At 49.6% G+C, this 16677-nt stretch overlaps 1 protein-coding gene across 23 annotated transcripts in view; it reads right to left on the minus strand.

Moving 5' to 3' along the window:
• Window positions 1-16677, minus strand: part of RGS6 (regulator of G protein signaling 6) — a 611989-nt gene that overhangs the window by 23452 nt on the left and 571860 nt on the right. For 15 of the 23 annotated variants that reach the window (XM_086319934.1, XM_086319935.1, XM_086319941.1 and 12 more), the window contains 2 exons: window positions 7511-7600; window positions 3357-3410 (listed from right to left, as the gene is read on the minus strand). In XM_086319934.1, the coding sequence (XP_086176060.1) occupies window positions 3357-3410; window positions 7511-7600 (144 nt within the window). The remainder of the gene's footprint in view (window positions 1-3356; window positions 3411-7510; window positions 7601-16677) is intronic. The other 8 variants (XR_015134069.1, XM_086319956.1, XM_086319953.1 and 5 more) reach the window with 2 other exon arrangements.

Raw genomic sequence — 16677 nt, forward strand, 5'->3', positions numbered from 1 at the left:
TTCCCGGGCCCAGGGCTCTTGTGACCAGGGCCCCCCTGTATGATGGTGTGAGTCATCCACTGTACAAGGGCAGATGAGGGTTGAGAAGGGGCTGAAATCCAGCTGCACTTTGCTTGGCCAGCTGGGCATCTGTGGGGTTGGGCCCATCAGAAGGATCCTGTTTTCTGCTCTGGATAAAGATGCACTATGGGCTGGCTGCACCATGCCATGGACTTTGAATGATATTTGCTTCTGAACTTGGGCTGGTCCTATCAAAAAGCAGGCCTTTATGCCAGCTCTATGGCTCTGGGTGGCCAAAGTACACAGTGCCTTGGCACAGCATAACCCCTATTTGCTACTTGCTACTCCAGTTCTGCATGACTCAGAATGAAGCTTCCATTAAAAGGAGCCATGTGAAAAACAATGCCTCTGCTGGGGATCGTAAGGCTCCTTCTGCACTCAAACTAGCATGGCTCCAGCAGCTTCTATGAACCATACTGAACTCCCTTCTAGGATTCCATGTCAAAGAGGGCCTCTGTGGCCTTCCACAGATAATCCCTCCATATCATGATATAGGAGTCTTAGAAAGAACAATTTGCTTTCTCCAAATGTTCCTCCTTTACTAAGAAAAGAAAGAGTACTGCATGGGAGAAATGTTGGACCCAGATTCAGTCTTGATAGGAAGTTAGCCGACCAAGATAATGAACGATCTGGATCAACATTTCCTGTCACCAGTTAGTCCTGAATGGCAGCTGGCCTCACATCCCTGGTCCAAGGACTGCCCAGCTTCACTCCCTCATTTTCCCATGACGTGGATGGTCTTTCTTCATGTATTTCCCAGGACCATTATTGCTATTGTACTAGCCTTTCATTGGGTTTTATAGTTTACAGTATACAGAAGATGAAATATTCATGTAGACCTTCTTTCAAAGAAATCAAGCACTTTATGTATATTAGATCCAGAAAATGGCTATCAAATTGCAAGACATATTGGCTGACTAGTTAATTTTGTTTGATTAGAATACTGGGCTGTGAAAATGACATTCTTAAACCTCAAGTATTCTGAGAGTTGCTACTGCTCTAGAGCTGTGGGTCATTTCCTCAAACTCAGCCTCATCTGGTTACCCCAGGTGGTGTTATCCCAAGATCACAAGGAGGATGGATGGATCGAAACAAGTCCATCTCTATTTCTACTACTGGAAACAAAAAATCAGAATGCATGACCCTTTAGAGTCTTTATAGAAAAATAACAGGCAACTTAGGAACGTTTTGGTTTGGAAGGTTGGGCTTTCTCTCATATAGATTCTAAAAATCTTAGGAGCTTAGGAGATTTTTCTCCTTCAGCTGGCCCTGAAAACATCTCTCTAAGTTCTCCCAGGTGTACACTTCAAATGCTTGGAAGGTGTCTGGTGCTTTCTCATTCCAAACACTTTGTTAACAGACCTTGGAGAACCACTGAACCAACACCACTTCTGGGAAGAAGGGACGTCAATAAATGCTCCTCGCGGAGCTGCATCGAGATCATGTTTGCTCTCCCAACACCCACTTCTCATGAAAAGCAGCCTAGCGAGATCTGGATGCCTCATCTGAGGACCAGGCTTCTTCTCACAGCCTCAGCCCACGTGGTCAACCTGAAGGGCCTGCCCAGGGTTGCAGGAGTTTTGCTTTCTCCATAATATACTCTGGGCTTGTCAACAAAATCCCTGACCTCCACTTGCAGCCTCCAGGCCTCAGAAGAGAGGGAGCAATGAGTTCCCATCACTCTCTATCAGCCATCAGGGGTGGAGGGACTCCCACGGCCTTGCCTCCAACAGCCCGTGGCAGCTTCTTGGTGCATGAAGCTGTATGGCTGCGGCAAACCAGCCATGAAGACAGACAGGGGATCACAGGCCTGACATTCTGCAAGTTCTGATTTCTCATGAGGAAAGACCATAGAGAGAGAAGACCAAAGAAGAGATGGGATGAGCACCCATATTGTAATTGCCACCTACTTGAGTTGCTGTGAAGCTGACATCTAGCAAATTCAAAACTGTTTACATTTGGTTAAGATGCATCTAGCTATGCCAGGTAAACGACCAGGTTGCTGTCCACCCAGAATTATTAGAATTTATGTTAAAAGGATAAAATAAAGATACTAATCACACAGTAGTCAGGTTTACAAGGACTCTCCCCTGCAACAGAGGGAGGAAAAAGGCAAGTTAGCATCAGTGGGTTTCTACGCTTTGGGAAGCGAAATTTGACAAATTCTATGCATGGGATGCTGGCTCCCTGGCTGCTCGCTGGTTCCATGTGAACAGTGCAAGCTGGGCTGTAGGAGCTCAGAAGCTGGTTTCAGGAAAGAAGGGGACTGGCTACTTCCCGTAGGGACTGGCTAAACCCTATACCTCAGTCTTACAGAGTATGTGTGCATGCTGTTGCTTCAGTGTCTGACTCATTGTGACCCTATGGACTGTAGCCCGCCAAGCTCCTCTGTCCATGGGATTCTCCAGGCAAGAATACTGGAGTGGGTTGCCATGCCTTCCTCCAGGGGATCTTTTCAAGCCAGGGATGGAACCTGCCAATGCCTCTTGCATTGGTAGGCGAGTTCTTTACCACTAGAGCCACCTGGGAAGCCCAATCTTACAGAGAACATTACAGAAAAAGGAGATGAGTCTGTGCTTGACTGCAGACCACAGTTCAGAATCTGCACCGGTCACCACGGGGATGATCTCCCCACCACGGCCACGCCACCCCCTGGCTACTGCCCTGTCACGCTATGCAAAGGAGGCTAACAAGGGGCTGTCAGGGACATGGGAACTCATGCAGAGGCCACCAACACACACATACACGCACACGCACACACGCCAGCTGGACCTCACCGCCAGAACCCATGCAGCACGGCCGCCTCCTGCACACACAAAAGCCACCGGCACAGCAGCAGCAGCTAGCCTCCCACACCCGCGTGGCTGCCAGAGTCCCAGAGGGAAATTTGGATTTTTTTTTTATGAGCTACAGTTCTGAGCCAATTTATTTCATGGTCCAGCTAGATGGCCTTCTCCCTGGGCTGCTGCAGAAGGTGCATCCACCGAGCAGCCCCAAGGGTGGGGCAGGGGTGGTCCTTCCTTCTCGAAGCCCCCTTGCACAGGAGAGCAAATGTTGGGCCAGGGGCTGGGTGAGGCGGGGGAGGGCCGTGCACCCGTCTGCAGGGGGAGCTGCTGGGCCTTTTGTCTTTTGCAAACCGGTCCCTAGGAGAGAAGCCACCGACACTCACAGAAGACCATGGGTGGGTGTGCTGAGGGAAGAGCACTGGGCTCCCTCCCCTCCCGAAGGAAACGACAACCACCACCGAGAAAAACGGAAAGAAAGCCAAAAAACCAAAGAAAACCAGCTGAACTTACCACACTGCGAGTGAACTTTTCTAAGGAAGTTCTACGACCTTGCTCACTTTCTGGCTTTAGGGAAAAAAAAGATAGGGAGAAAAATACAGAAAAAAAAAAATTCTTCAGATAACACATGGATTCTAAACAGCAGCAGCCGCAGCTAATGAACCAAAACAAAAGCAAAACAGGGCGGAGGAAAAAAAAAAAAAAACAGGAAGAGAGAAGCAGCCAGAGCTGTATGCAGGAGTCAGTGGGAGAGACAAGAAACAGAAGCCCAGGAGAGATGGGGCTGCCTCCTCAGAGCAGCAAGGGGAGAGGGCTGTTTGCTTCTAGAAGAGTCATTCATCTTGCTTCTGGGCTGGAGTGGGAGCCACCGAGCTGGGAGCCAGGCCCTTGGGAACAGTTGGGCGATGCCTGATCATTGCTTTCAAAGAGCCAAGCCCCCGTGCAGGGAACAACTGGGGGCCTCAACTGGGGACACAGTCCAGACCAGCTCCCGGGGCCAGTGGGGTGTCGGGAGGGATGCTACTGAGATGTCAGGAAATGGCCGTGCGCAAGGCGAGGTCATCAAGTCCTCCGTGAGTCTGGGTTAGGACTTTCTCTGAGATCTTCCAGCCAGAAAGTTTGCTAACTTCCAGGACATCCTTGAGGCCCCCTAAGGACGCTCTTTCTGTATGCTGAGATCGAGGAGGCTCTCTCTGCCCATGTCTTTTGCAACCCCAGAGGTCTCGGGTCTCAGAAGGAGTATTCTGGACAGAAAATACTCTTCCGGTACCTGGGCAGGTGACTCCTTCCAAGGTTTACTCATAGCAGGCGGCAGATGACAGGCAGCTCAGGAGCCTCCTGGGGAGTCTCAGCTGAGGGCACCCCCTCCCTGCCACCCCCACTCCCCCCACAATACACAGAGAAGGAAGGGGGGCAAAGCCCTGCTTACTCCCCAGGCCAGGCAGCTCTCCTCTATGGAGAAGGGGGCGTGGCATGTATCTGACCCTTTCCCCAGGTTTCCTGCTTTTCCAAGGGGGGAGGAATTACATCCCAAATACCTGCTAGTTTTTCCTAGAGCCCAGTTCCGGGGTCCTGAATCCATGCCTGGGAAATCTGGAGAGTACACACACTCACATGGACACACACTCACAGACACAGACTCTTACATGGACACCATACTCAGACACACAAAACACACACTCACAGACACATACACTCCCATGGACACACATACTCAGACACACACCCTCATACGCACACACATACTCACAGACACACACAGAGCAAATAATGGAAGTTAGAGAGCTGAAGAAGCAGCTGGGGGTCTGTGGGTCTGCAGGACGTGCTGGAAGCCGAGGGGGCAAAAGGCAGTCACTGCGTGTCACTGGGGACAAAGTCAGACGGCTTCCTTGCCATCATGTGCTATCCCCTAGGCTGGCTGCTGAAGACAGAGAGGATACTGCAGGAGGAGAGTGCGACACGAACGACACACAGCAGCAGAGCCAGGCTGGTCTTTGTCCTTCAGACACGGCACTGAAGGATATGTGCTGGGCTTGGCACCGTACCCAGTCTGCACTCGGGGATGGCAGCACTCAGCTTCAATCCAGTGGGCAACCTGGGGGCCATCCATGTGGCTCAAGTCAGGCTGGTCCTAGGCCCCAAAGCTGGAATTCTGTGCCTGTCCTTCTCATTCCCTGGCTATCGAGTGGCTACTCACAGACAGGGACCATCAGCCTGACTCATTTGGCTTCCTCTGCCTTGCAGAGGCCCTTGGAGCTGCCCTGGAAAATCATACTTAAGCCTCCTGGCTATGCTTATTCCCTCAGTCGTGTCTGACTCTTTGAGACCCCGTGGACTATAGCCTACCAGGCTCCTCTGTCCATGGGATTCTCTAGGCAAGAATACTGGAGTGGGATGCCATTTCTTCTCCAGGGGATCTTCCTACCCCAGGGATTGAACCCAAGTCTCCCACGCTGCAGGTGGATTCTTTACCGTCTGAGCCACCAGGGAAGCTGGAGGGGTCCTGGGGGGGTCCTCAAATTGTCCTGGAGGGGTCCTCAAATTGTCCTGAGGGGTCCTCCAAGCCCAGCTCACCTGTCCCCTGAGGACTTGGCTCATCAGAATGACTAAGACAGTTGGATAGAGGATGGATTAGGGAGGAAGGATCGGCGGGCTGTGCCCCCACGGTGCATCAGGGGACTTTGTGAGCAGAAAAGTGAGGCCGCTTTACAGCCCGCCTCTTAGCTGGGACTATGGCTCACATCCCTTCATGACCTGGACATGTCAATCTCATGGTGAGCCCACCCCTGGTAACAGAAGACACTCTGGGTCTACCTGGAAGTGCTGAGCTACAACTCCAGTCTATGCCTGGAGCTCAGGGGGAAACAGAAGAAAATGTAGGCTTGTCACTGTTTTTAGAAACATCTACCCCCTGAATATTGAAAGGGCATTGGCTTCGACAAGAGCTTTCAACTGCCAAGGACACCCCTTGAGCGGGCTGAGATGAAAATTCTAATAAATTTCATTGGTGACATGTCACAGGCAGGCCATCTGTTCCTGCCTCACTTGAGTGACCTCCTCTGTGAAGCTTTTCTTGTACAGGAGGACTTGAGGACACAGGAACCTCTCAGTCCCACTCCTTGCGCAGCAGTGTGTTTTCCCTTTGCACTCAGACTCACAAGGAGACTGAACGGCCTCTGGCTTCTTCTATGTGTGTGGACATGCATGTGGACAGGCCCAGGTGACCCCAACTGCGGGAGCCCACAATTTTCCCACACTGGGATTGGTTCAGGGTCTCGAGCTGCAGGAAATAAGGAACGCTCACTTTGACCTTCTCCCCTGAGATCTGGGCTGCCGATACTAAAAGTCTTCACCTTTCTTGAAAAACTGGGTATCAGAACCATTATTTGGGGGGATGTCAGCCCGCTCTATCAGGGCCCCTCCACCTCCACCCTCCTGCCAGGGAGTGGCTGGAGGCTGGGCTTCACGTTGTCCATCAGAGGAGTGACATATGATGGAAAGGATGCAAGCCCAGAAAGCTGGGTCTCAGACACTCTGGGTGTCCCCCAAATCTACTTCTCTTTCTAAGACTCTCAGGGATGGCCTCAGGGCTACCCAAGGGCTCTCCTGGTCTAGGGAGTGACATGGTTACCAGCCATGTACACAGACAGGCTCCCAGCCCATGAGGTCACAGCACACAGAAAGAGGGGCTGCATGACTGAAAGAGGCCACTGGACAGTGTGTGGCTGGACAATCACAGGCTAGGGGACTGCCACCGGGAGGCTAAGAGGGAGAAGAAAGGGATGCACGTGGTCTTAAGCAGCGAGGCACGCGAGTCCTGGAGTTTGGCGCGAGGAGAGCCACACTGAACCCCCGTGGAGCTCAGATCAGACCCGCAAAGTGCAGAGTGTTCACTGGCACACGAACCATGAGCCAACCCCCTTCCCTCACCCCCTGTCCTTCCAGCTCTGCCTTCCCTCCTCCCAGAAATCCAGCCACATTCACTCCTGTTCCAGTCACCCCTCACTGCCTGCATGCTGGGGGGGGGTGTCCCTGCACCCCCAAATCTAGACCCCGAGGGCTGCAGGGAACCAAGACTTCATTCAGAGTGGAGGAGCTAGGATGCCATTTCTTCTTGGTTGAAAGAAAAGGCAAATGCTCTGGGACAGGTGGCAGATGGGAGAGAGCAAAGGGCAACAACCCCAGGCAGGATTTCTGGTGCCCCATCACCCCAGAAGAACTCTAAGCCTTTCTATGCAGAGGGGGCTGCTGCAATCCTTGCCTCACACTCATCTTTGCGCGCTGATCAGGGCAGGAAATTCTGTGGGAGGGGGCTGGACCCGGCAGTGGTTTGCTCAGGGGTTCGCTGATGTCACAGCCAGCCCTCTGCTCCTGGGCTGAGCTGCAGGGGCCGCTTAGGTGGTCACTCCCTCCACCATGGGCAGACAGGCAGATGGAGATGCTGGGTACTGGGAGAGAGGAGGCCACACCCTGGACCTCAGCGGGATGGGCCGGGGTGGTAACAATCCTAATTGTCTTCTATTGGAGTGGAAGCAGGGACAGAAGGGAAAGAAGAAAAGGGAAAAGAAAGAAAACCCCAGGGATGGTATTCTCACGTCACACCAGCAGCAAGCAGCAGGCAAAGGTCAATAGAGCTAAGAAAGGCAAGGCTGCCCTTCCAGGGATACCTTCTTCTTGGCCAGCAGCAAGTCCTGGTAAGCATTGGACCGGAGGAAGCGGGCGTAGCTGTCACTCTTCATCAGCTTGTAGATGTGTTCCTGGGGAGGTGGGAGACGGGAAGACACAAGAAAGAACTGTCACCCAACACTAAAGGGAACTGCAACCCAACTGGCCACTGTTAGGAAAGAAACAAACAACCCAAAGTATGCTGGTGTGAACTTGGAAAAACAGGTAACATGCTTGCTTCATTGTTTCTCCTCCCCGCCTCCCCGACTCAGAAAACATCACCTAAAACCTATTTTCTTTCTCAGCGTTAAAAGATCCTTGAAGATCATGTCCCGGAAGCTTTGTAATTGGGCCTTGGTGCCACATTGAGATGCACTGTTGCTTAATGATTAAAACCACAGGCTCAGCGATAAGAAGGAAGAAACTACCGATGATCCAACCACTTGGATGAATCCCAAAGGAATTATCACGAATTAAAAAAAAAAAAAAAAGCCCCAGAAGGTTTACACACTATATGATTCCATTGATGTGACATTCTCAAAATGACAAATTGTAGAAACAGACAACAGATGAGTGGTTGCCAGATTTCAGGGATGGGAGAGGGGCAGGAGGGGAGGGAGGTGCGGTTATAACAGACAACAGGAAGGGTTCTTTGGTGAAAGGCCAGTTCTGTATCTTGACACGTCTTACACATGTGATAGAGTTGTATAGAACCTCACACACACACACACACACACGTACATGTGAGTACAAGAAAAACTGGGAAATCTGATAAACTCAGGGGATGTAGCAACGTCAACATCATGGCCATGATACTGTACTATGGTTTTTGCAGATGTTACTGTTAGGAGAACCTGGGTAAATGGTATGTCTCTATAGTATTTCTTATAAGTGCTTGTGAGTCTAAAAGTATCTCAAAAAGATTAATTAAAAAAAGTAGTCCACAGGCAATGATGCAATTGGGTCAGTTAATGCACATCAGGGCCACCATCCCATCCCGGAAGACTGCTCTTAGAGCCAGATCATGGGGTCTTGTGGGCAAATATGCCAGAGGCTGTGGCATGGTGCCCTCCTGGGCTCCGAGAGCCATTACATTCTGGCCATGGCAATGGATTTTACCCTTGACTTTTAGCTAATTCCTGTAGCCTCGTGATCCCTTTCTAATACATCTGTCCTCATTAAGGACAGGGAAAGCCAGGTTCATTACAAGAGGGAGCTTATCGATTGAAAAAGGGTTATTTATCAGTTGAAATGTAAGGTAGCACAGCTGCATGGGAAAGCCTGGTTGTCCCAAGAGAGGACCTGTTAAAAGGAGGGTGGGCTTTCCCTAGAGAGGGTGTGATTGTTAGGCGGGGAAGCATCTTCTCTGATGTACACTCCTGTCCGTCCTGTGAAGCTGGATAAGGGCCCCAGGGCTTGGAGGAATGAAGAGCTGGCCAGTGAAGAGGATGCTCAGTGGAAAGGCTGGACTTGTCATTAATGACCTCTTCCTCGGGTATTCTTCCCAGGGGATGGATGAGGTAGAGACCTTTCCTCAGTTGGGGGCACCCTGTAGAGGTACCTGGCCATTTTTGAGATGCTGGTACATCCCAGAGGAAGCTGGGTTACATCCAGGGCTTGCTAAAACCCTCTCCCTACCCATCTCAAAAGAAAGTGAAGGCATGGACTTCCCTGATGGTCCAGTGGTTAAGAATCCACCTGCCAATACAGGGGACACTGGTTTGATCCCTGTTGCGGGAAGATTCCATATGCTGCAGGGCAAGTAAGACTGTGTACCACAACTACTGAAGCCCACACAACAGAGAATACTGTGCTCTGCAGTGAGAGAAGCCGCCCCAAGAGAAGCCAGCCTGTCTCAGTAGAGAGTACTCCCCGCTCACAATTAGAGAAAGCCCATGTGCAGCAAATAAGACCCAGCACAGCCAAAAAAAAAAAAAAAAAAACAGAAAGAAAGTGAAGGCAGAAAGCAACCATCAACTTGGTGCCGTGTGGGTCCCTCTCTGGCCATCTTAAGTGGGGGCACACGTGGACCCGTTTGGGCACCAGCTTCATTCTTGCACAGATGATCCCATGTTTACAAAAGCAGGGTGCAGCACTCCTCATGGGAATGGGACCACTGCAAGGAGCCAAGGGAAGCGAAGCACTGGCTTCGATCTGACTCTGCTTTGATGATCCAGATACGTTCTGAGTTAATAAGCTTCATGAGAACACGTGTTGGTGAGTGTTTTCCTGCAAATTTCAGACAAAAATCCAGCCCACGCTAGTTTAAGTTCCTTGTGGGAACAATGTGTTTTTAATCTCTTTTATGTGCATAGCATCCAGTGTGGGGTTAAATGTTAGCGGAATTTATGCGGCTTTTTGGTTCACCAAAATACTGGTCTGAGCCTGCAAATACTGAGCAAGTTTACAGGCTCCATACTTGTTTTGGTTTAGATCAGTTTCTGCTCTCTGTATGGAAGGAGACGGAGGATCACATTCAACTCAGAGGAGGTCCCTATGTGGGCATCTTAATTCAGCCCTAATTGTCTCAGAGCCCAGACCGAGAGACATCAGGGTCTTTGCATTTCTTGTCTCTTCAAAGTGGCCTAACATTTACATCTAAGGTATGAATGGAGAAGACTCTGGAGAGTCCCTTGGACTGCAATGGAATCAAACCAGTCAATCCTAAAGGAAATCAACCCTGAATATTCCTTGGAAGGACTGATGCTGAAGCTCCAATACTTTGGCCACCTGATATGGAAGACCCAATTCATTACAAGAGACCCTGATGCTAGGAAAGATTGACGGCAGGAGGAGAAGGGGGTGACAGAGGATGAGATGGTTGGATGGCATCATTTACTCAATAGACATCAGTTGGAGCAAACTCCGGGAGATGGTGAAGGACAGGGAAGCCTGGTATGCTGCAGTCCGTGGGCTCCCAGAGTAGGACACGACTGAGCAGCTGAACAACAAGGTACAGATGCTAACCCAGAGCAAAAATGGCTCACTGTCTCCTTCTTCTTGTCTCAGGCATGGCTTCTGTCTGGCCAGCAGAGCCAGGTGGCTCCTGAGTCATCTGGAGAGGCCTGTCCCTCAGGCCTGGACCTTCTCCAAACCCCTCTCCAAGGCCACAGCCCCCTGCTTGTTGCTCCGATTTGTCACAAGAATTGAAATGCCCAGGAATATCTCACAAAATTCCCCCTTCTGCCCCAAGAGGAGTAAGGAAACCTCTCCTAGCTCAACCCTTCTGGCCTTGAGAACAAATTTCACCCCCAATCCAGCTAATTCCTCCAACTCATCATAGGCAAGAAAACCCATTGAAAGAAAGAATTTGTCAACTGAGAAAGAACAGAATAAAGCAGATGACTCAGTATTTGTTCCCCAAAATATTTGTTGAGCATTTCTTAGGTGCCTGGCATTGTGTCAGACACTGAGCTCACAGCATGATCAAGACAAAAGAGGTCCTTGCTGTCATAAATCTTGGATTTCATTGCACAAGGGTGTGCATGACTAACTGAGCTAAGGGCTACAAGGAAGAAGTTCAGGTTCAAGGTGCTATGAATGGGTAAAATTGAAGATGAATTCCCTGCCAGAGGTGGGGAATGCTGGTCCAACAACCAGAAAGAGCCTCGTCATGGCAGGAAGAGCTAAGGAGACAAGAAGTGTCTCGCAGTTCCTGGTTTGGTCAACCAGAGGAAGAAGGATGATCCAGGGCTGAGGAGGAAGGCGCAGCAGACAGTGGTCCCCTCTTCGGTGGCGGGGGTCAACATGGGTCAGAGGGACAGTTTGGGCTCTGCTCTTGTCCTAATGTCACGTGGCATCTTGACAATTTGTTGCCAAGGCCAGAGCCAAGGCAGGGATGATGTGGGGAGACAGTAAAGAGAACACGGCCTCTTGGAGGTGGGCTGCACGAGGTGGTCGCACTCTGCCAACCCTATTGCTAGCTCTTGGCCATCACGATGACCATCTCAAATTTCCCTGTGAGGGAACAACCACAACCACAGCAGGTGGAAGTCATGGTCTGAGCAAAATGGAATCGAAGACGCAGATCCCTCAGGCCCCCTACTGTGGCTTCGGGCCCCTCTGGCTGGGGCCTCCTTCCCCACAGTCTATGGATCCAGGACTCTCCTCTGCCCTCCTCTCCTCCCTCAAGCAAAGAAGCGGAGAAGCAGAGCCTTTGCTGTACCCACTTATGGAATTCCGTTCCTTCCTCCTCGCCAGCTTTTTCTAAGAAACACAAAGACAGTAAACAGGGGGTGGGGGAACGCAGCACTGAGGTTTTTTTTCTGGGAATGAGAACTAAGATAGGACTCAGGGTCTTTGGCCGGTTCCCAGATGCAATGAGTTTATCACTGCCAGGGACAGCAAGTGTACAAAGCTCTTGGCAGTGACCCCGACTGATTTATGAGGGGTTCTGGTTTGTTTCCCCTGCTTTGCAGACAACCAGTCTTAAGGAAAATGTATATCCAGGATCTGCTAAGAGCAGGGGAGCTGCTGGCAAAACCAGTGAGCCCCCACCCAGAGAATTCCCAAGGGGCCAGAGAGAAAGAAGTTTGCATTTCTCTTCTTTGCTTTTTCTTGTCTTATTTTCCTCCCTTCATCCCTCCCCGCTCCCCCTCCTCTCTGCCCCTTTATTTCTCCTTCCTTTCTTCCTTCTTCCCTCCTTAGACCCCTCCCTTGTTCCCTCTGTCTAAAAAAAGAGATGATTGAGTTAACTATGAACACGCAGAACTACCAGGGTCCACATCCGCCTTCCTGCCGTGTGGGGAGGCACCTGCTCCAGACGGGGAGAGGCTCAGTCTCACTGGTAGAGAAACGGACGTTCTAAGGCCCTAAGTCACACCGAGCATCTCAGCCACGATTCTCGTGCGGGGAGGGGGTCACACCCTCGTGGTGGGTGACAGTGATAGATCAGGGGTGTCACCCTGATGAGACCCTCCACCCTCATTTCCCTTCTTGGGCTCGGCCCTGGGACAGGAGCTTTGCATGCCTGAGCTGCTAAGGCAGAAGCAAAACCAGCTGGAACTATGGGCAGCACTTTATAAAACCTTTAAAGGGAGTATAATCTATAAAAATACTGACTCGCTATGTTGTACACCTGAAACTAATATAATCTTGTAAATCAAGGGTACTCAAAAAGAAAGATTCTTTCAGAAAAGAAAGCAACGGAGAGAAAGAAAATAGAAAACCCCCCAAAACTCAAGATGACCAGAATCGGTGGAGTCCAAGACACATGCAGGAGGTGGAGGGGGTGAGCAGTGTCTCAGTGTCTCAGAACCACACCTGCTACAAATCAGTGTTTTGCAGGGAGAGTCCTCAGCTGGAAAGCTCCTTTGTTTTTGGACAAAACCCAGTGGCCCTCACGAGTGCTGGGGAAGGTAATCGGACAGATGCCAGGCCTTGGGCCCCGAGCGTGCCGGAGCGGCCGGATGACTTAAGAACACCCTTACGTCCTCCTCTTGGCTGTGGCTTCCTAAGACAGTTACAATCTCATTCCCCAGCTTTAGAGCATCCTCCTGGAATGGGAGGCCACTCAGCTGGAGCACTGCACAGCTGCCAAGAGCCCTTCTTGGGATTTTCAAGTGTCCTATTTTTCTTTCTTTGTCTCTGTCTTCCACATCCACCCTTCCTGGAACAACATCCAGGCTTTGGGCACCGTTGAGTCCCTTGTAGTCCCCTGAAGGAAGATAAGATTGTGCTGCAAGATGTGATGTTGCTGCGTGAGATGCTGGAAGGGGGACCAGGCTGGTGGTCAAAGGCTTGGATTCAGGTCCCCACTCACCTTTTTCCAGCCCCACCAAGCACACAGTTAACCAAGGAAATAGAGGGGAACCCATTACAAAAACTGTACACAAGCGAAGTAATGATGATAACTGGCTTACATGATGGGACTGCCCTTGCCAGAGAGGATGCTGGGGAGGAGACCAAAAACCAAAAGATTCCTGGGGAAGGAGGAAAGTTGTCTTACTTTCATTGCTGTTGTTATTTGCTCAGAATTGGTGTTTAGGTTTAAACAGCTTCCTTTTACAGATGAGGACACTAAAGCCCTACAAATTTGAGTGCCTTGTCTGAGCAGAGTCAGGATTTGAGCCCAGTGTTCTGTGATCCCCCCAAAGCTCACACTCTTGCCTTGGCACCTGCTGCTGCTCATGGTCCTTCCGTTGGGGTTTCAAGGGAGCCAGGTTGTGTGGCTGAGACAAAGTCCTCAACGTATGGTCAGCAGAAACGTTGGGAGCCTCCTCTCAAGCTTTCATCTGAGTCACCCCAGGGGTGGATGCAGCCACTGCTCACCATTCTCTTGGGAACTGTTCACCAGCCCCACTCGTCAGTGACAACAACGGCTGAGTCACCCAGGATGACACAGGTTCTGGTTTCTCACCTCACAGATCGTGTCCAGCTTGCCTTCTGCACCAGCAGGAAGGGCCAACCTGGCAAAGCTCTGAGTGCTGATCAGACTCCTGAGAAGTCATAGGCAGCAAGTCTGTGTCACAGAAAGTCACCCAAGAGATCCCTGAGTCTCATCTTTCAAGAGGATATCTTAAGCCAAAGGCCTTCAGACCTTATGCCTGGCTTGCTGAAGTCTAGGGAAAATGAACACTTTTCTCATCATGGGTCCTGCAGGAGGACAGAAGGTGGGCCTGCACTAGGGTAGAGAATTGAAGGGGATCCTAAGTCATTATCTGCTTAATAAACATAGCAAAGACTCCACGGCCATGTGAACAACCACTTCACTGAGAGACAGTAGCCTCTTGTCCTCAGGATGCAGCTTTGGACAATCATCCCAGGATTCTGTGAATCTTTTTTTCCCCATGTTTTTCCCTTCTATTTTTAAACTGAAATGGAGTTGTTTTTCAGTGTTGTGTTAATTTTTGATGCATAGCAAAGTGCTTCAGTTATACATATATACATGTGTGTGCCAAGTTGCTTCAGTCCCATTTGACGCTTTGCAACTCTATGGACTGTAGCCCGCCAGGCTCCTCTGTCCATAGGATTCTCCAGGCAAGAATACTGGAGTGAATTGCCGTGCCCTCCTCCAGGGGATTTTCCCAACCCAGGGATGGAACCTGCGGCTCATTATGTCTCCTGCCTTGGTAGGCGGATTCCTTACCGCTAGTGCCCCTGGGAAGCCCCATACATGTATACATACATATCAATATATATAAATTCTTTAAAAAAAATATTCTAGGGTCCCGTGGATCTTAAATGAGAAGCCCCCATTTGGATTTCTTTATCCTTCTAAGCAGGATGTGTGAGTCACTGTTTACACGGAATGCAACATTCAAGCCCTAAGAGAGTGTAAGAGTGAATTATCTTTTGCCTTTAAAGCATCCTTATAAACATGTTCAATTTAACTGGCCAAAGGGCACAGTATTGTGATGCTGTTCAATCCCTGTTCTTAGATAAGAGTAGCTTCAAAGGCAGCTTTGCATATTTTCTTTCACCTACCCGAATACCATGGGTATTAACTTAGACAAATGTTTCCTTCTCCTCTTCAAGGGCATGCGGTTTGGTGCAGGAGATCTCTGCTCTGAAGCATCAACAAAGAAATTTTGGAATTTGGTTCTCTGACGCCTTCTCTTCAGGAACTACTCTTCTGTGTGGTAATAAACAGAATCCTCTCACAAACAACTGATTTGTTCTTTTCAAAATGCATGCCTCCCTCTGCTGTTCATCTCCCTAAAATAAAACCACCCACAGAATAAAATGAGTAATTCCTGGAGTAAGCAGTTCCATAGCATATTTTATTAAAATATGTCTGGCATGGGAAGTCTACCAGGAAGTGTCCTCCAAATGAGGATTAATATCAGGAAACTTGGGGCAGTCTTGTGATACTGACACACAATGCCACCACCTCCACCACTGGGGCAAAGATTAACAGCCTTCACCAAGCTAGGAAGACGTCTGCTTCTGACTCATCTGGGGCAAATGTAAACGTGGGCTCCCTGGGCTCTGACGTTTCAACAAAGCAAACGTTAGAAGACTTTCATTCCTTAATCAAGTTGCTTCTAAACATCTACATTTAGGTAAGAATAGAGACTCTAGACTCGAGGCTTTTTGTCTGCTCACAGTGGGTGTAACTTGATGGTGTATTTCTCAGCTCTTATATCACCCTGACCTCATTTTGACCTTGAGGTTGGTCTTTGATCTTTCCATGCATGGATGATGGCCAAGTAGAGTTTCGGTAACTTAGACTGGGGTCTGCTTAAGAGAAAAGCCTACTTATCTGTATATTCCCAGAGTCCAGAACATTTGACCCTTAGTAGATATTCCAAGTTTTGCTGAATTGGCATATTGGAGAAATTGAATTCAACTGATATTTGTCAATCACCTCCTCTATGTACTTTCCAAGGTCGTGTGGCAAGACTTTTCCGAATGGAAAGCTAAGGAACAAATTGCCTTTTTTTTTTTTTTTTTAATGATAGGTACAGCTGAGTTTGTTATCATTCTGGACCAAATTGTCAAGAAAAAAATTTTTCTAAACCACAACTGTTTGCAGAGCATTATTTTAGTGTCATAGGGATTTATAGAAGGTAAGGAAAACCAATTGACTGCTCCCAGTGAAGAACTTCAAATCCAGAGGTGCTGGAAGCCTAGACACTGCAGGTCTAGATGGGGCATCTCAGTAGCTACTGCAGGTCAGGGAAGCAGAGGGGCTTGAACACCTAGGAAACCTACATGGGAACCTGCAGGGACTAAAGTCAACAGGCTGGACTGGTCCACCAGATTCAACTGCCAATCCATCTGCCAGACAGATTTCCAATCCAATTCAATCTCAATGCAGCATTTTCTTAGGCTTGTTTCATTTGGTTTGTAAAGAATGATGTGCTCTTGGACAAGCTGTGCCCAGTGGTGAAAAGTCATCCAGGCCTCTTACGTCCTTTGCCATTTCCCTTGGTGTAGAACTTCACAGCCCACAGGTCAAGGTCTCTCAACTCAAATGGGAGAATGAATGTTCATGAAATGGATGGGTGGGGAGATGGACAAGTGACTCAATGGATCCAGTGACACAGTTCTTGGAATATCCTCAGATCAGTTCAGTTCAGTAGCTCAACTGTGTCCGACTCTTTGCGACCCCTTGGACTACAGCACGCCAAGCCTCCTGGAGGTTACTCAAATTCATGTCCGTTGAGTCGGTGATGCCATACAACCATCTCATCCTCTGTCGTCTCCTTCTTCTCCTGCCTTCAGT

This window comes from Bos grunniens, chromosome 10 (assembly GCF_055505025.1).
Source record: "Bos grunniens cultivar Pamir isolate PY7600 chromosome 10, Bosgru_T2T1.0, whole genome shotgun sequence".
In the NCBI taxonomy this organism is placed as follows: domain Eukaryota; kingdom Metazoa; phylum Chordata; class Mammalia; order Artiodactyla; family Bovidae; genus Bos; species Bos grunniens.